The sequence below is a fragment of the Staurois parvus genome, unplaced genomic scaffold (assembly GCF_062004578.1).
Source record: "Staurois parvus isolate SC_StPar_1 unplaced genomic scaffold, SC_StPar_1.0 ptg000185l, whole genome shotgun sequence".
Lineage (NCBI taxonomy): Eukaryota > Metazoa > Chordata > Amphibia > Anura > Ranidae > Staurois > Staurois parvus.
The window spans coordinates 926,695-947,500 of record NW_028317981.1 but is presented as its reverse complement, the minus strand read 5'-3'; the positions used below and the strand labels follow the sequence as shown (position 1 = coordinate 947,500).

At 45.9% G+C, this 20,806-nt stretch overlaps 1 protein-coding gene across 3 annotated transcripts in view; it reads right to left on the bottom strand.

Moving 5' to 3' along the window:
• Positions 1-20,806, bottom strand: part of LOC149462135 (S-adenosylhomocysteine hydrolase-like protein 1) — a 461,588-nt gene that overhangs the window by 215,794 nt on the left and 224,988 nt on the right. For all 3 annotated transcript variants that reach the window (XM_089677371.1, XM_089677372.1, XM_089677373.1), the window contains exon 8: positions 14,805-14,921. In XM_089677371.1, coding sequence (XP_089533497.1) covers positions 14,805-14,921 — 117 coding nt within the window. The remainder of the gene's footprint in view (positions 1-14,804; positions 14,922-20,806) is intronic.

Below are 20,806 nucleotides of genomic sequence, written 5' to 3'. Positions count from 1 at the left end.
TAAAACCTGACTCCTTGTGAGGTCTGAACTCTATGGCGTCATAACCTTAAGGTCCTTAGACAATTGTCTTATCAGCTGCTCTAACATTCACCTAGTAAACCTTTGTTAATAATAATAATAATATTATACAGGATTTATATAGCGTCAGCAGAGAAGTCCTGGAGGCGAGCATGGGAGGAGGTGACACGGGAACTAGAGAGCCGAAGGTCTTGGGAGGAACAAAGAGCAGTTTGGTTGATATTTTGAGACCAGGTTGGTGATGTAGCTGGGGGCAGAGTTGTGGAGGGCTTTGTAAGTTGTTAGTATTTTGAATTGTAAAAGTGTGAACCACACCAGGTAGCAGCCTTTCCAACTTGAGACACCAAGGCATGATGATGGAAGACCCAAGATGCACCAACACTCCTGGCAGAATGAGCTGTCAGCTGGAAGGGAGGATACTTGCCTTTTAAAACGTAAGCTTGTGAGATCACCTGATGTCACCAATAAGGAGGTGGTAGACATGGAAGTCGCATAACCCTTCTTCGGGCCCTCAGGAATTGAAAAGAGGGAATCCGAGTTGTGAACCGCTGCAGTCAACTTCAGGTAGATCCTGACTGTTAAAACCACATCTAGAGCATAGCGTGTCTTACCTTCAATCGAGTGAAGTCTATACAATTAAATGTCCTAGTTGAGATGAAAGTCAAAACTTCCCGGTCACAGCACTACTAATAACCACCTAAGGGAGGCGGTCACTGAGTAACCAGTAGAGACCCAGGAACATTCATTAGTCCAGCCGCAGAAGCCCCCCTCCTGGATGGTGGGGGGATCCAATCTTCACCCCATCACAGCGGGCTGTGGCTATAGGGCCTTCAGGGTCTCGACCACCCATATTAATGTCCACTGCCGTGGACCTGTACAGCACTCTATTGGAAGCACCAGCCAGTGAAACAACACGCAGGGCCCAGTGTTGCTGGCAGAATTACAAATTGTTCTCACGTCACATCCATTTTTTGTCCAGTGCAGGGTCCAGGTATCAGTCTTCTGAGCCAGTAGCTGTAGGAATATATCCATATTAACAGTCTCCTTTCTCCAAATGAAATCACTAAGAAATCTGGTAAATTGTGCAGTCAGACACTGGCAAAAAAACTGAAGTCTACCTACAGGGGAGAGGTCTATACCTAGGAGGGGACTTCTGCATTTTCAGTGTCCAACTACCTGTAGATGGTAGATAACCCTGATAGTTAAAGCTGCTGTGTCTCATGATGTATAACAAACTGTCCTTTTTGTACATTCGCATGTACTTTTTTTTTGGGAACAAATACATTGTGAGCAGTTAGGAGTGCTGCACCCTTTGGTGTGGTATACACACACACACACACACACACACACCAGAATTAATAACTTAGAAGAACCACAATACACTAAAACACTTTTTTACAGGTGTTTGGCATTTTTTTCCAGCCTATAAAAGAACCTTTATGTCAGCCTGTGTGTCCATATACGCAGACATTTACAGGCATGGAAAAGGAGCGCATACTGGCTGGAAAAAAACAAACCCACATCGCCAGCATGTTCAGGAGGGCAGCTTTTGAGCAAAAACAACAAAAAACACAAAAATGCACATAAACACTAGACGCATTTTAGCATGTTTGTTACATTAACACCAAACACATAAAAGGCCCATTAACAAGTATTTGAAGCTGCTTTTTCCTGCCTGGAATAAATTATGTTTAGAGGAGAAACACCCTGTGAGAATGAGGGCTGATATGTATGTTCAGCCATTCTTTCAGACTAAATCCCCCATTAGGTAATTTTTTTGCTGTCTGTGCTCCAGGGAAAATATTTTGCTTTCATTTTTGTCCTTGAGACGAAACAGAAATTTTCACTGTAGTTGTCACAGGAACATTTGTGGCTATTGGATGATGTACCATCCCCGCTTGCTCTGGTGATAATGAATATTTTGTTCCCCCTCACTTTGTCTTAGTAACAGTGATCTTCACCACAGAGGATTGAATCTACACAGCAGTGACAGGAAAAAAGCGACAGAGGGTCTAATCTTTCCCCACCACTGCTAAATTGAAAACGTTTTGCCTTTACAGTGGGGAAAATAATTACATTTGATCCCCTGCAGATTTTGCATGCTACACACTTACAAAGCAATGAAGGATCTATCATTTTTATCATAGGTGTATTATAAATGCTAGAGACAGAATATCAACCAAAATTCCAGAAAAAACACGATACAAATGTTATAAATTGAGTTACAGTTCAATGAGTAAAATAAGTATTTGATCCCCAAGTAAAACATGACAGTACTTGGTGGAGAAACCCTTGCTGGCAAGCACAGAGGTAAGACATTTCTAGTAGTTGGTTACCAGGTTTGCACACATCTCAGGAGGAATTTTGGTACGCTCTTCTCTAAATCCTTAAGGTTTCTTGGCCGTCACTTGGCAACTCGAAGTTTCAGCTCCCTCCATAAGTTTTCTATAGGATTAAGGTCTGAAGCCTGGCTAGGCCACTCCATGACCTTAATGTGCTTCTTCTTAAGCCACTCCTTTGTTGCCATGGCAGTATGTTTTGAGTCATTGTCATGCTGGAAGACCCATCCACAACCCATCAGCAGTGATCTGACTGAGGGAAGAAGGTTCTCGTCCAAGATTTTACAATACATGGCCCGTCCATTGGCCCCTCAACGCAGCAAAGTTGGCCTGTACCTTTAGCAGAGAAACCGCCGCAAAGAATAATGTTTCCACCTCAGTGTTTGACTCTATGGATGGTGTTCTTCGGGTCACGGCGAGTCAAGTTAATGCCAAAGAGCTCAATTTTGGTCTACTCTGACCACAGCACTTTCTCCCAATCCTTCTCCGAATCATTTGGATGTTCATTGGCATACTTCAGATGGGCCTGTACATGTGCCTTCTTGAGGGGGACTTTGCAGGGACTGCAGGATTTCAATCCATGGCGGCGAATTGTGTTACCAACAGTTTGGTGACTGTGGTCCCAACTGCCTTGAGACCATTCACAAGCTCTTTCCAAGTAGTTCTGGGCTGTTCCCTCACTTTTCTCATGATCATCCTTACCCCATGAGGCGAAATCATGCATTGAGCTCCAGACCAAGGGCAATTGTTGGTTATTTTGTATTTCTTCAATTTGCTAATAATAGCTCTAACAGTTGTCTCCTTCTCACCAAGTTTCTTGCTGATGGTCTTGTAGCTATTCTAGCCTTTTGCAGGTCTACAATCTTGACCCTGGTGTCTTTGGACAGCTCTTTGTTCTTGCCCATGGTGGTGAGGTTTGAATGGAAGGGATTCTGTGGACAGGTGTCTTTTATACACATAATGAGTTGTTAGGAGCACCTTCTTAAATTGAGCGGACTAATCTGTGTACCACAGCCACATAGCCAGTCTGTAGGAGCCAGAATTATTGTTGGTTGCATAGTTAGTCTGGCTGAAAAAAAAAAAAGACAAAAGTCCATCCAGTTCAACCATTAAAAAAAAAAAAAAAAAAAAAAAGTTATAATCCTATAACCACAGTTGATCCAGAGTTGGTTGGGGATCAAATACTTTACTCATTGAACTCCAACTCGATTTATAACATTTGTATCATGTGTTTTTTCAGAATTTTTGGTTGATATTCTGTCTCTATCATTTAAAATACACCTATGATAAAAATTATGGACCCTTCAAATCTGCAGGGGATCAAATAATTATTTTTCAAGATTCAGTGTAAAAACTCATGGTTTCAGTGCGCATGCGCGAGATTTCCGGCACAGTCATGCATGCCTGAGGCTCCGCTGCGGACCGGGACATGGCTCCCGGCCCCCTTGAGCTCTGCAAACCCCCCGCAGCCTCACTAACATAAGCGGCATCCCTGAGACCCGGCACAATGGTCCGGGGAGCAGTGAAGCACCAGGGCCAAGTGAGACCCATTAAGGAAGCCCTGGCTCGGGCCTCCACTATATCGGGGAAGCAGGCACGCTCTCTGTCCATGTCCTTTACAGCGCTGCAGCCAGATACAGACCACCGCAGCTCAGAGGGTGAGTCTGATCACAGCACAGTTAAAAGGGACACTAAACCCATCACCTATGACAGACCCCTCTAGCCCTAGTCCTGACCCAGTGCAACATGACCTACTCAAACAGCATGAAAAAATGCTGCACAGAGCTTTAAAGCAGACCTCCGACCACATTACTGGCAAACTCTAAAGAAATTTGTGACCTGGGTGTTCGCACAGTGGAGCTAGAACACAGGGTTGACAATCTGGATGCAGAAGTTCACACTTATTCAGATGAACTTGCGGCGATGCGTGACGAAAATCTAACGCTTCAGTCCCACCTTGAGAATTTCGAAAACGGCCCGCCGCTCTAACATCCGAATCCGCGGACTCCCTGAAACCATCACTGATCTCTTCTCTATGACAACCGCCTTGCTACAAGAGCTCTCTCCCTCAATTCCAACTGAACGTCTGGAGCTGGATAGGGTTCATCGCGCACTGATTAAACCTTGCAACTGTGCATAAACCTTCTATACGGCCATCACTAACCAATGCTCACAAGCAGAAATGGCTGCATTGGGCAGAAAAATACATGAAGACTAATTTTCAAACAGTCCTGTTCACTGATGAGTGCCGTGCAACCCTGGATGGTCCAGATGGATGGAGTAGTGGATGGTTGGTGGATGGCCACCCTGTTCCAACAAGGCTGCGACATCAGCAAGGCGGTGGTGGAGTCATGTTTTGAGACAGAATCATGGGAACAGAGCTGGTCGGCCCCTTTAGGGTCCTTGAAGGTGTAAAGATGACCTCTGCAAAGTATGAGGAAGAACTATGCTTTCCGTAATAAAATCATCTTCATGCATGACAATGCACCATATCATGCTGCAAAGAATACCTCTGCATCAATGGCTGCTATGGGGATAAAAAGAGAGAAAGTCATGGTGTGGCCTCCATCCTCCCCTGACCTCAATCCTATTGAGAACCTTTGAAGCATCCTCAAGCAAAAGATCTATGAGGGTGGGAGGCAGTTTACATCCAAACAGCAGTTCTGGGAGGCTATTCTGACATCTTGCAAACAAATTCAAGCAGAAACTGTCCAAAAACTCACAAGTTCAATGGATGCAAGACTTGTGAAGCTGCTATCAAATAAGGGGTCCTATGTTAAAATGTAACGTGACCTGTTAAAATGTTTAAAAAGTTAAAATGTTGTTAAAAGTTTGATTGAAATAGCTTTTGATTTCAGTAAATATGCTGCAAACACAACAAATGACAATTTTCAGTTCTTTACAACCTATAAAGTATTTTGAAACTTACTGTGCGTAATAATTTGGAACAGTGCATTGTAAGTTTTTTATGTTTAAAAAAATACTGTTATTAGGAGGTTTGTTCAATAAAATTTGAATTGTACTCTTAATAGTTGATAACATGAGAATTATGCTGACTGTTATTTACATCAATTATTTAGGTAAATTAGAAAAAAATCGTTTGCATAATAAATTGGAACAGGGTGTATTTCCGCACCAAAGAACAGATTCTCCAAGCGGCTCGGAATGCTGACACCTTCACCTTCCAAGGCCATACCTACGAATTCTTTCATGACCTCTGCCCGGCCACCAATGCAGAGCCATGAAGCCCCACCTGCAACTCCTCCACCAGCATAGCATCACATACCGCTGGAGTTTTCCTTTTGGGGTGCGCTTTTCCTACCAGTCCCGTGACTATATCTGCAGATCCTCCGAGGAAATACTTGACACACTCCGCCGCCTTCAACTCCACCCTCCCCCAGAGGCTCCAGAAGGATCGCGCAGAAGGTCTGCCTCTTGCTCACCCCAAAAAAGCTCACCACTCCGTTTCAACAACAGGTCAACCCGCCATGCATAAACGTGGGAGCTTCATCTCTCCAGTACCCTGCTCTAGCCATCTTTATCTCCTCAGTTCAGTTCACACACCTGACAGTCTTTGGGACTCGACCCTCTTGATTTTTCACCTGCGCCCCATTGTGGATACCAGTTCCCTCCTTTAACCACCACCGGCTGATCATACTTTTGACTCTCCCCACGAAGTGACCTCATCCTCACCTATCCCCTTACTCCTTATTCCTTTCCCCCTTTCACTACCAATTGGCCTGGTGGTCTTCCCCTCCATCCCACCGACCCACACCGGGTCCTCCCCCTGATCCTGTGCTCCTAATGTTATCACATATAACCGCACGGGTCATTTTGTTTTGTTTCCTAAATCCCATGTTACCTTTGCTCAGTTGCAAATAGTTTGTTAACCTTGCTACTTCCCTCCTTAGGTCATCTGAGCTGATGACTATGTTTGTAGAAGTCTCCCATTACTGTTTAGGGGATCTGGACTCTAACCGTGCCTGCCTTCTATTCCTGCCCTTGCAAAACCTCCCTTTTTTGGTGCATTTTTCTCTGGCGCAGTTGTCTGTCCATACCCTCCCTTCACTGTCCTGGGAGCCCCAGATAAATTTGGTACCTGTTCGTTTGTATTTTTTATCATGCGCTGCTTGTCCTCTCTGCCTGTCACTGCGTACTCCCCTCAGCTTATGTGGTGCATCTTTTTTGCACCATCTGGGCTGTTCCTGACCCCTCAGACTGTCTAAATTGCTTTAGTCCCAGGGGCCAGGTTGTTGTCCTCTGTTACTCCTCTTTCTCTCTTTCCCTTTTTTCAACAATAGTTGATTCCAACTATTGTTTCTACTTTTCTTTATTCCTTGCGTGTGACTCCCTCTCTTCCCCATTCCCCTTTCCCCCATGTCCCCTCTCCCTGGGCCCACCTCCCCAGCGCTATGTTTTGGTTCCAACTTCCTGTAGCAGCTTCTCTATTTTCGCAATGGGAACCCTAAACATTCTTTCCCTGAACGTTCAGGGTTTGAATATCCCTCAAAAGCGAAACAAAGCCTTCCGATTCTTTGCTTCCCAGAAAGCACACATCATATGCTTACAGGAAACTCCGTTCACCCCACTTCCACACTTTTGGTCCGCTCTACCCGCAAACCTTTACCGCCTCCATGAAAACTAAGTGTAGGGGAGTCCTCATTGCCTTTCATTGCACAGCTCTCTTCATACTTCACACTCAACTAGAAGATCCAGAAGGTCGCTACCTTATATCGGGTTTGCTCTTAGATACCTTAGTTACAATTGTCTCCTACTATGCCCCCAATCAAGATCCCCTCCCGTTCATCTCCCAATTGTTGACTACCATAGATCATCACAAGCGCGGTAATCTACTTATCTGTGGGGACTCCAATCTCACTGTAAATCCATTTCTAGACAAATCTCCTCAACCACCCCTCCCTCTAGCCACCTCACGTTCTCACAACTTCTTAATCGCCATTCCTTGATAGATTCCTGGAGAGATCTCTACCCTGTAAAACAGATACACCCACTACTCCTACCCTCATAAATCGTTCTCACGCATTGACCATATATTTGTAACAGTCGGCACCTCCTCCAGCCTTTTATACTCTGATATTGTTCCCGTCCCTTGGTCAGATCATTGTGCAGTCGTTACGTCCCTTTCTTCCTTATCCTCTCCAAACTCTAATAGTACATGGGTGATCAACAACAACTTACTTTCCCATCCTCAACATTGTCTTGACCTTGAGAATGCGATCAGGGAATATCTAGCTCTAAACTCTACCCCAGATATCTCCCCTCTTCTTTTATGGGAAGCGCATAAGCCCGTTCTCCGTGGGCTTTGTATTAGCAAATCGTCTTTCTTCCGCAAAGAAAAACAACAAACTCGTATACGCCTTGAGGCGGCCTATAATAAGTCTCACCTTTTATTTCAGACCAACCCTTAACCTTCTCATCGCAAAACTTTGGAACAAGCCCGTGTCAAACTCGACCTCTTCCTGACTGACCAAGCTGAACTTTCTCTACGCAGGGCACGCCATAAATATTATACTAAGGCTAATAAACCAGATACTTTTTTAGCTCTTTCTCGTCGTAGATTAGACCATAGCACCAAACTCATTCGTCTTAAACTCTCCAGCAGAGTTTATACTAGCAACCCTGTCCGCATACTCCGTATTTTCCGTAAACACTTAGCCGCACTGTACTCCCAGACTGAGCCCTTCGACCAATCCCGAGCCGAAAATCTTCTCGCCCACCTTCCCTTGCCGACCTTGGCTGCCCAGCACCTCGAAATAATGGAGAAACAGATCTCACATTTTGAGGTTCTGTCCGCAATTAAGAAACTGAAGCTCAGAAAGCGTCCAGGCCCAGATGGCTTTTCAGCCTCCTATTACAAGAAATTTGCTCATTTACTTTCTCCTGTCCTTAATAAAGCCTTTAACGCCATCCTCTCAGGCCATTAATTTACCCCATAGACAGTATCTGCTATCATCTTGATGATACCAAAACCACACTCCGATGACTCTGCCTGGTCTAATTTCAGACTGATCTCCCTTCTCAATATTGACGTCAAACCCCTTGTCAAAACTCTCTCCACTCGTTTAAACCCCATTATAGGCTCTCTTATCCATAACGATCAGACTGGTTTTATTCCCTTTCAACAAGCAGGGGACAATATACGACATGCAGCTCTTCTCTCCCACCTTGCACGCACACGGAACATCCCTTCCTGCTTCTTATCCCTAGATATTAAAAAAGCCTTTGATACCGTCTCCTGGCCTTTCCTCCACTATATCTTACGCCGATGGGGCTTTGGCCTTCATTTCCTGACCTGGATCTCCTCACTCTACTGCAACCCTTCTGCCCAAGTTCGATATATGGGTGTCAGGAATGGACTTGCCAATAGTGGTGGGACTCACCTGCCTTGTGGGCTCCAGTACCAGGGCTGGCCAGCGGGTGCTCTCAACAACCAGAGGTTCACTTCGCCAATTAGCCATCACCTGGGGCTGATTGCAGGTGTATTTAAGGGATGGCCAGACCTGCAGTCTGTGCCTTGGTGTGTGTTTTTCCATGGGCCCCTGTATCTTGTAACCTGCGTTCCTGTTCCTGCCTGACTTGTTGCCGACCCTGCCTGATCCTGACCTCTGCTGACTTCTCCTGTTTTGATCCCTGGCTTGTGACCCTGACCATTCTCTCCGCCTGCTCCTCCTGTACCTACCTGCCCGATAGTTATCGACCCGGCCTGCCTGATTACGTTGTGCTCTATATGTGTATGTACCTGTGTATCTGTATCAGTTTAGGTTTGGGTTTGTTTCACCTTGTTGTATGTATTTGTGTTAGCTTGGGGTTTGGTGCACTGCGTTTATGTTTGTATTGTTAGTCTTTAATAAATTGTCTTATTTATACCATATCTGAAGCTTGCGTTTCCCTGTGTCAGTCCACACACTTCTGGTCACACCCGCATCCCTGACATTACACCAAGGCCACAAACCTGACCAGAAGTGGCTGCACGGGGAGGCCATCTTGGCTTATTGTTGCTGGGAAGGATGGATCTTGATGAGGTGGTGTATTTATCTCTGCTAGTGTTTGATGACAAAGACTATGCTTATCAGACTCTAAAGGAGTATACCCGGGATCAACTGCTAGAGTGTATAAGGATCGCTCATTGTCTAGTTGATCAGGGCACAGAGTTTTCTGAGGTGCAGCTATTGATCCAGGTTTGTGCTGAGTTGGCTCGGTCCTGTACCCCTGAAAGCAGGGATGACTTTTTTCCCCCATTTAGTGTGGATCAAGTGGAATCACTGGTATGGTTGTTGGAGGATGATCCAGATTGTTTCCATGAGCACTATGCAGCATGTCCATCACATGTGCTTATGGATTGCATAAACGCAGTGCAGTCTTTGATCAGACAGGCTAGGTGTAAGCTGAGTTTTGTTAAACCAGTACTGCAGACATGGACAGATTTGTTACACCCAGCCTCAGTTGGCTTGCAACATCATTCCTCTGCTCAAGGCACTCTTCCTGCATCCCCGACAGCACCCCCAGTGATGGCCCAGTATACTCTGCTAACTACCACATACCAGTCCCCTGCTCCCACTCGCTGCACCTATCCTTTCTTCAACCCTGTAAAGAAGACCTCTGTAGCAACTGCTCCCTCCTCTGTTCCATCCTCCAGCTCTTCTCTGTCTCCAGCTGCTCCATCCGTTTACAAACCTGCGCTTACTTACAGTGCTCCGGTAACTAAAACCAGGAAAAGGCAAGTTCTTTCCAACCAATACCATCCTGCCAGTATCCAAACCGGTCAGCCTCCCATCTGAGAACCTGCCTTCCGTGGTGCAGCCTGGTGCATCGGCGCCCACAATTCAGCCTGATGTCTTTACCCAGCCTGCTGCCTCTACCCAGCCTGATGTCTCTATTCAGCCTGATGTCTCTATTAGCCTGATGTCTCCATTCAGCCTGATGTCTCCATTCAGCCTGATGTCTCCATTCAGCCTGATGTCTCCATTCAGCCTGATGTCTCCATTCAGCCTGATGTCTCTACCCAGCATGATGTTTCTACCCAGCCTGATGAACTGATCCAGCCTGATGATCCTATTATGCCAGATGACCCGATGCCCGCTGTTCCGCCAGATGACTCGGTGACCGCAGTCTTGCCAGACGACTCGATGCCCGCTGTTCCACCAGTTGACTCGGTGCCCGCAGTCTTGCCAGACGACTCGGTGCCCGCAGTCTTGCCAGACGACTCGGTGCCCGCAGTCTTGCCAGACGACTCGGAGCCCGCAGTCTTGCCAGACGACTCGGTGCCCGCAGTCTTGCCAGACGACTCGGTGCCCGCAGTCTTGCCAGACGACTCGATGCCCGCAGTCTTGCCAGTTGACTCGATGCCCGCTGTTCCGCCAGTTGACTTGGTGCCCGCGGTCTTGCCAGACGACTCGGTGCCCGCGGTCTTGCCAGACGACTCGGAGCCCGCGGTCTTGCCAGACGACTCGGAGCCCGCGGTCTTGCCAGACGACTCGGAGCCCGCGGTCTTGCCAGACGACTCGGTGCCCGCAGTCTTGCCAGACGACTCGGTGCCCGCAGTCTTGCCAGACGACTCGATGCCTGCTGTTCCACCAGTTGACTCAGAGCCAGCTGTCACGCCTGGTGACTCGGTGCCCGCGGTCGAGCAAGACGATCCAATGTCTGATGACCCGATGCCCGCTGTCGAGCCAGATGGCCCGGTGCCTGCCACCCTGCCTGGTTGCTCGGTGCCCGCCGCTCCGCCTGGGGGCCCGGTGCTTGCCGCTCCGCCTGCGGGTCCATTGCCCGCCGCCCCGCCTGGGGGCCCGGTGCCCGCCGCTCCACCTGGGGGCCCAGTGCCCGCCGCTCCGCCTGGGGGCCCGGTGCCCGCCGCTCTGCCTGGTTGCCCGGTGCCCGCCGCTCCGCCTGGGGGCCTGTTGCCAGTCGCTCCGCCTGGGGGACCGGTGCCTGCCGCCCTGCCTGGTTGCCCGGTGCCCGCCGCTCCGCCTGGGGCCCGGTGCCTGCTGCTCCGCCTGGTGGCCCGGTGCCCGCTGCTCCGCTTGGTGGCCCGGTGCCCGCTGCTCCGCCTGGTGGCCCGGTGCCCGCTGCTCCGCCTGGTGATCCGTCGTACAGCCTGATGTACCTCCGTCCGGTGCCCAGCCCGAAGTGCCTCCGTCCGGTGCCCAGCTCGAAGTGCCTCCGTCCGGTGCCCAGCTCGAAGTGACTCCGTCCGGTGTCCAGCTCGAAGTGCCTCCGTCCGGTGTCCAGCTCGAAGTGCCTCCGTCCGGTGTCCAGCTCGAAGTGCCTCCGTCCGGTGTCCAGCTCGAAGTGCCTCCGTCCGGTGTCCAGCTCGAAGTGCCTCCGTCCGGTGTCCAGCTCGAAGTGTCTCCGTCCGGTGCCCAGCTCGAAGTGCCTCCGTCCGGTGCCCAGCCCGAAGTGCCAGTCTTTGATATCCCGACAGTCAACGGACCCGGGCGGTGGAACATTTTGCCCAGCTAGGACTGTTTGGAGCGTCCTGAGGCCGCTCCGTGAGGGGGGGGTACTGTCAGGAATGGACTTGCCAATAGTGGTGGGACTCACCTGCCTTGTGGGCTCCAGTACCAGGGCTGGCCAGCGGGTGCTCTCAACAACCAGAGGTTCACTTCGCCAATTAGCCATCACCTGGGGCTGATTGCAGGTGTATTTAAGGGATGGCCAGACCTGCAGTCTGTGCCTTGGTGTGTGTTTTTCCATGGGCCCCTGTATCTTGTAACCTGCGTTCCTGTTCCTGCCTGACTTGTTGCCGACCCTGCCTGATCCTGACCTCTGCTGACTTCTCCTGTTTTGATCCCTGGCTTGTGACCCTGACCATTCTCTCCGCCTGCTCCTCCTGTACCTACCTGCCCGATAGTTATCGACCCGGCCTGCCTGATTACGTTGTGCTCTATATGTGTATGTACCTGTGCATATGTATCAGTTTAGGTTTGGGTTTGTTTCACCTTGTTGTATGTATCTGTGTTAGCTTGGGGTTTGGTGCACTGCGTTTATGTTTGTATTGTTAGTCTTTAATAAATTGTCTTATTTATACCATATCTGAAGCTTGCGTTTCCCTGTGTCAGTCCACACACTTCTGGTCAAACCCGCATCCCTGACAATGGGTCACAAATTGGCCTCTTTCCCAATAGCTCGTGGTACTCGTCAGGGATGTCCGCTCTCACCACTCCTCTTCGCCCTAGTAATCAAACCCTTAGCCCTTCTGATTCAGGCAGACCCTGATATTCGTGGCCTAGAGGTTGGCGGGTCCCATCACAAACTCTATTTGCAGACGATGTACTACTCTTTTTAACCTCCCCTCTCACCTCTGCTTCTCCACTACTTTGTCTCCTCCATGACTTTGGCGCCATTCCTGGTCTCCAAGTTAATCCCCAAAAATCTACAGTCCTGAACATTTCACTTTCCCCCCAAGATTCTCTCCATCCCCAGCAAGTTCTCCCCTTCTCGTGGTCCCACCATGTTATTTCTTATTTAGGTATTAAGTTAAGGGTATCTCTATCTGATCTATATTCAGCTAAATACCTCCCAATGCTCGCCCATCTCACTAGCTTAATGCGCAACTGGTCCTCTCTCCCGCTAGCTTGGCTAGGTAGGATAACGGTAGTTAAAATGTCTATTCTACCCAATATTCTCTATCTCTTCCGAGTTCTTCCCATACCTGTCCCGGCACACTTTCTCCGCACACTTAACGTCGAGCTCATTCTACATTTGGGGTTCAAGTCGTCCCCGTGTCCCCCGCTCCACTATTCATCTACCAAAATGTACAGGAGGTCTTGGACACCCGAATTTTGCAAAATATTACAAAGTGGCCCACTTAGCCCAATTGCCAAAGTATCATGCATCTTATGAAATCCCTCAATGGGTAATCTTGGAGTCAATTGACATTGATCCCCTTTCATTAGCTAACCTACTTTGGCTTCACCCTTCCGATCGTCGCGGGATCCGGAATCCAATAACCTCCCATTTTGTAGCACTCTGGAATAAACTCAAATCCCAATATCCCCTCCAATTGCCCCACAACCCTCTTCTATCTCATCTTCGCAACCCAGCCTTCCCCCCAGCTCGGTCCACTCCTCGCTCCTTTCATCTCTGGTCTTCTGCTAATCTCTTAAGAGCCCACCATTTTTTGACTAACTCCGGGTTTCGTTCCTTCCCATCCCTCCGTGAATCTCACTCTCTCCCTGCTTCACAAATTTTCCGCTACCTCCAACTGAAGCATTTCTATTCCCCTCTCTTCACTACCGCATGCTCCGTTAGATCAATGACCCCCTTTGAAAGTGCATGTAAAAAAGATCCTCAGACGTGGCCTAATCTCTATTCTGTATGCTCAACTCTCAACTCCCATTCCTTCCTCTCTCCCCTCATATGTCACCAGGTGGGAGAGGGACCTAGCCTCACAGCTGAGCCCTGAAGATTGGGATCATATTTGGCAGGCAACCAAATCCTCTTCACAAAATATAGTGGCAATTGAGACAAACTATAAGGTCTTATCCCGATGGTATTTGGTTCTGGCTAGGGTCGCTAAATTTACACCTGGGTACTCCCACGAATGTTTTCGTGGCTGTGCGGTGAACAGCACATATCTCCACATTTGGTGGTCCTGCCCGATAGCCCATTCTTTCTGGGAAGATATTTTCCACATATTATCCACCCTTTTTCAGAAGCCTATTGTGCCAATTCCAGAATTCGCCCTACTCAATCATCGCCCCCCCCCCCTCTATTTCTAAAACCCAGTTTAAGCTTTTCTTTGCAAATTACCTCCGCTAAACAAATCATAGCGAAATCCTGGAAGATCCCCTCGCTTAGTGTACCGGCGGTCCGGAACAAGGTGACGCAGTCGATGATACACGCTAAAATAGAGGCCACCGTCACCAACACAATCTCCAAATTCTTATTGACATGGTCCCCCTGGGTTGACCACTTCCTTCCTCAGGGATTTGATGAGTTTCTACTCCTCCCTTAACGCATCCCTTCCTCGATAGATGCTTCGGAGCACTGGTCCGGTCCCGCTCCCCCCCCCATCCTGGTAGTCACACGCCCGATCCGTCCCCCTTTCTCTCCCCCCCTTTTTCTACTATTCTCTACTCCTTTCGCTTCCTTCTTCATTTCTTCCCTTTCTCTCTGTTTGGTTATTTTATTCAGTGCATACAGTTGTAACCACAGTTGCTTAAAGGCCCTGAGCCTCATATTTACCTACTCGCTATATATGGTACTACTTGTAGTACTTCACTCTATGTAATTTATCTCTGTAACCCAATAAAAAGTTTGAACAAGGAAAAACTCATGGTTTCATAATTTTTTTTCATAAATATCAATATGTACAGGTGATAGGTATGTACTGTATGTACCATGTTTTTTTTTTTGCTTTTTAACATATAAATATATTTCTTTTCTGCAGCACAACATAACCTGTTGCACTAACATTTTCCTTACCCATCCAGTATAGACTCTCGACAGCAGTACAAGTTGTCAAATTTCTGCTTGGTTACAGAGTCATTCACATTCATGGCAGGGACACAAAGTTTACCAGCCTTGGATAATTGATATAGCCTGTAAAAAGTAGAAGAAAACAAATACTTTCTGATTATGTGTATAGTTATGGCTGAAATAAATATGAAAATCTCTTCTGATAAAGTTTCAGAAATTCACAAATTCAATATATTTTTTTAAGAAAAGCTGAACCATCAGAGAGAGGTCCTTTAAAAAAAACTACACCGAAATTGCAGGTGCTGTATATTAAAAGATTTTGCAATTATATTGGATGTTGGGGAAAAAAGGAATTTTTGGAAGTACAGTATAGGACACAGGGCTTGTATTTACTGTATAGACCATGAGCTACAGTCAGGTCCATAAATATTGGGCCATCGACACAATTCTAACATTTTTGGCTCTATACACCACAATGAATTTGAAATGAAACGAACAAGATGTGCTTTAACTGCAGACTGTCAGCTTTAATTTGAGGGTATTTACATCCAAATCAGGTGAACGGTGTAGGAATTACAACAGTTTGCATTTGCGTGGCCAAAACAACTGTTTGGAACATTCTTAAAAAGAAGGAACGCACCGGTGAGCTCAGCAACACTGTAGTCTGTATATGCAGACTACCTTCAAGTGATCAGACACTGGCAAATTGTCTCTTAGGGGTATGCTCACACAACCCAACTCACTCCAGGAGACTCCAGGTTTTTGGCAAGCAATAAGGAGAGACCACAGGAGGCAGGGGAGAGGGTCCTGTCTCCTACACTGCACTACAAGATAAGGAATTTACAGGCAAGTCAAAAATCCCTTTACCCAAACTGTACGGTTAGGACACAGAATTCTATTCTTAGACCATAGGACAGCCCCAAACAGTAAACTGAGGGGTTGGAAACAATATACTAAGAACTGCCCACAAATAATTAAGGGTTGGGAGAAAAAAAAAAAACACTCAGAACACAGCACCCTTGAGGCTGAAACTCACAACAGCTGAGACCTGAACATCCACCCAGCAAAACCTTTGTAAAAGTGTAAACAGAGGGCCAGATGGCAGCCTTGCAAATCTGGGATACTGATGTTTGATGTTAGAAAACCCAAAGACAAAAACCAACTTGATGAAATGAGGTCTGATAGAGAATAGAGGCACCCTTTTCTTAACCCCTTCCAGCCACCGCCTCCCAGGCCCTTTAAGAGGTTCTAAATGCTGGGAGGCAGAGGTGGACATTTCGATCATATGACTGCTGTAATTGGCAGTCACAATGGTCACATGATCGGAAAATTCCCAATCGCAGGGATGCATCAGGAGCATTCTGGTCCCTGCTGGTTACTGTGCTGGGAGTGACCAGGGAGCATGTATTTAATACTTATATGCACTTTAATGAATTTTAATGCACAATAATACTCAATTATTTGGTAAAATATCAAAGATTATGCTGCGCCGAGTAAATACCTGTAGGTACTTAACATGTCACACTTAAAATTGCACATGCTCGTGAAATCGCGACAAACTACAATTCTTAAAAAACTCCATAGATGATGCTTTAAAAGCCTTTACAGGTTAACTGTTTAGTTACAAAGGAGATCTGGTGCTAGAATTATTGCTCTTGCTAGAACGTTTGCATCGATACACGTGTGGTGCGAACATTGTTAACATATGTTTGTGCGACCTATGTATGAGCTTGCCTTTGTGCGCAAGCACTGGGGGGGGGGTCAGAGGTGCTTTGAATTTTTTTAATCAACGTTATTACTATGAACAACATCCCTTTGTGATAGCATGGGTCGTGAAAGGTTCTCTTTATGGAGAGGTCTCTGGTCTCCACAGCAGCCGATCAGACACAGATCAGTCTAATTGGCTGTTTCACTATCTGGTAACCGGTCAGTAAGCACAAAGCCGAAACTGAAAGTGACAAAATACATGTTGCTTCCGGTTTCTTAGACCATAGGGATGATCGGGGATATTCCAATCCTTGGTTATCTATATTGTCAGCCAGCGAAACCACCGGCTGCAGTCCCGAGCCTCCTGGGGGACAGGATACCCGGAAAGGCTATGAAAGCGATCCAATTAGTCACTAGGATTGCTTTTATAAAAATAGAGCATCGCCTGCCAAAAAAAAAAAAAAAATGATATCGGGATGATGTCTGTAGCTGCAGGCATCATTCTGGTATAACCACTGCAACGTACATGGACATCCTTGATTGGCATGAGATTAAAAAGGAGTTTCAAAACACCTATCTACAGAATCCAAAAAACAGGGAACATCTTCTCATAAGAAACTGTAGGTGTTTAATGAGGACTGAATTGGGAAGCTCTACTACTGAAACAGCCCATTTCTTCTTAAATTAATTTTTCAATGGGCTAAAAAGCTAAAGAGCAGTTTATATCTTTTCAGGAAAAGACCAGTCATCATATAGTATGCATTCAATCTGTGCATGGATATGCAGTCTTTTTTTGTTTAGCCAGCTTCTTCGTGCCCAGAGGGGCTTGTTTAGTTTGTGGAGAATCAGGTGCTGCTAGGCAAAGTCTAGTTCACACTGCATCAGAGATTCAGCAATAGAAAGCCTTTTTTTTTATCCACGATTCCCTTCATTTTTATAAGCAACAACAGGATTACTCTTCAAAGGATTGCAAGATATGATTAATCTCAGACATGTAGTCCAGCTTATCTAGGACCATAATACCTCTGCCCTTTTCGGCAGGCCTAACCACAAAATCCTTCCAATCACATAACTCCAGTACTTCAACCTCAAGGATATATAGCATGTTATGTTTTGTAATCTTTAAACTATTCAGATCCTAAGGACTAAATTGTGATATACTCAAAAAGAAGAGGACTTGCTCCAGGTGGGTTAAAAAATGAGGCATTAGATAAATCAGATGCTGAATATCAGTTTTGTTATTTTCTGATCCTTAATTGGGTTAGTAATCAAATTTTGTTTAACATTTGATTTACAAATTCACGATATTGCCAAAAGTATTGGGACACCTGCCTTTACACGCACATGAACCTCATGAAAGATCATGTCTACCTTCCTGTCTAATTATTAGTGGAATTGACTCATTTACTTCCAGGGCAGGCAGATAGATCACTGCATGCAAACATTGGTCTCCTAGACACCATTCTTTTTGAAAAAAACTCAGCATGTTACAAATATTTTAATCTGGTAAAATGTCAAGATGGTGTCTGGATTGTTACCGCTGATAAACATTCTTATATAGTACTATTCCCCATATTAAGGGTTTAAAGAAGTTGAGTATTTTCTGAATTTAAGTCTAATATGGGTACTTGGCAATGATGTATTCATTACAGGTACTTGTATAGCGCAGTCAATTTACGCAGCACTTTACATACAGTAAATATATTGTACAATCGACATCAGTCCCTGCCCTTTAAGAAGCTTACAATCCAGGTCTCTAACACACACACTATATCCACATACTAAGGCCAATTTAGACAGGAGCCAATTAACCTATCAGCAGATCTTTGGAATGTGGGAAGAAACCAGAGTACCCAGCGGAAACCCACTAAGGCACAGGGAGAACATGCAAACTCCAGCCAGGTAGTGTCATGGGAATCGAACCGACGACACCAGTGCTGCAAGGCGGAAGTGCTAACCATTTAGCCAATGTGTCATTATGGAGTTACTTACGTTAGCTGCTTCCAACAATTTTTGCTTTGATGGACAATATTTTCTTCAAAATAAGGGTGCAATGGGGGGAAAAATATGACCCTTATCTGGCCAATTTAGTTATGGCCAAATGGGAGGAGGATGTCATCTATGCCCAATGGATGCCAGAGTTGATGCAATGGGAACATTCTATAGATGACATCCTCCTCCTTTGGAAGGGAGACCTTCTCTTATTGGAATTATTTAGGGAAGAGCTGAACAATGATCAGAAAATTAAATTTAATTATCAGAGTGAAATTACATTTCTGGACTTGAGGATCAAGATAGATGGCGATAAGTAGGTAACTTCACATTTTCAACAATACGGACCAAAATGCCTTTATCCCATTAGACAGATGCCAGCACCGTTCTTGGTTAACATCTGTTCCATGTAGTCAAATTTAAGTGGATCAGGCACAACTGTTAGTTCGATAGCCAGGCTGACTTAAACAAAGTGTGATTTTATTGTATCACACAATTGCAACATAAAATGAATACAAAATCAACAATTTACAGTTCAGTGTAACAAAAATACAAGACAAAATAAATCAGAAGTTACAAAAATTTTAATACACAAAAACACAATATGTTGCCCAATTGTTTGATAAAATATAAAAGATGATGCTACGCTGAGTAAACAGATCCCAAACATGCTGTAAAATTGTGCACGCCCATGTAACGACAAACTACATACATTTTTAATATCCATAGGAGAGGAGTTACCACTTTAGATTTACACAGGAGGTCTACACTGTCCCTTTAATTTTTTTTTTTGTAATGTAACTATCCCCTCTGATAGCAATAGACAGTGACAGGAAGTCTTTTCTGAGAAATCTGGGGTCTGTTGAACTTTATATCTCTCCTTTGCCCTTAAAGAATTTGATCTCACAAAGATTGGTGTGATCAAATGCTTTCCTAATTTTAAAATGGAGCTGTTTATATCTGGCAAGACCAAAATGATGAAACGCCCATTGCTGTCCTTTATTGGGCATATATGTAGCAGTAGAGGATATGGGCATATGATGAATTGGGTCTGTGGACCAATATGACTACATGCATTCTATGCATGAAGGTAAAAAACCATTTCTCTGCAGCATCCCCCTACTCACCTAAGCCCCTCTTGATCCAGCGATGTGCACTGGAGTCTCGGCTATCCCTCTCCTCATTGGCTGAGACAGCAGTGGGAGCCACTGGGCACACAGAGAAGTGGCTTGGGAACACGCCTGCTCGGGTGCCCCCATAGCAAGCTGCTTGCTGTGGGGGCACCCAACAGGAGGGAGGGACCAGGAGTGCCAGTGGGGGACCAAAGAAGAGGAGAATCCAGGCGGCTCTGTGCAAAACCACTACACAGAGAAGGTAAGTAAGTATAACATGTTTGTTTATTTTATTTAAGCCTTTAGTATTACTTTAGGTTCATGACAATTCAAAATAATAGTAAACCGTGATTGGCTATACCTAATCACCTTGTTACAGGGTGCTGCGATTGGCCCATGCATCCTGTGACAGCTGTGGGCAAATCACAGCTCACCAGGAAGAGAAACAAAGCTGCTATGAATCAGATTTATTCATAACTGCTCTGCTAACATTGTGATCATGGGATCGCATAGCAATCACAAGGTTCCGATTACTGGGACCCACATTCCTCTGTGCTGGTACAGTCACAGTGATGTACCAGTATGTCACTGTGCCTGAGGCTGACGTCCTTGTTCTCAATAGGGTTTAGGTCAAGTTAGGAGGTGGGCCATGTCATTATTCTTTCGTCTTTCAGGCCTTGACTGGCTAGCCATGTAGTGGAGTACTTCGATGCATGCAATGGAGCATTGTCCTGCATAAATATTCTTGTACAACTGCTTGAAGAAAGTGATTTTTAAAAACAGGCAGTATGTTTGGGAGTTCATTTTGAGTCCAACTTCAACTTGAAGAGGTCCAACTAGCTCATCTTTAATAAAACCAGCCCATACTAGTGCCCCACTCCACCTTGCTGGCATCTGAGTTTAAGTATAGCTCTGTGCCCCTTACTGATTCGGCCACAGAACCATCCATCTGGTCCAACAAGAGTCACTTATCTCATTAGTCCATAAAACCTTTGAAAAATCTGTCTTCAGATATTTCTTGGCCCCATGTCTTGACATTTCATCTTATATCTCTTGTTCATTGGTGGTCTGGTTTCAGCCTTGTCTCTGAGCACTGAACACCTTGTACTTCTCGACACTCAAAGTAGGTGTCCAGAAGGATAATGGATTCCTGGTACCTTCACGTTTGATTCTTCTCAAATCTTTGGCAGTCTTTTT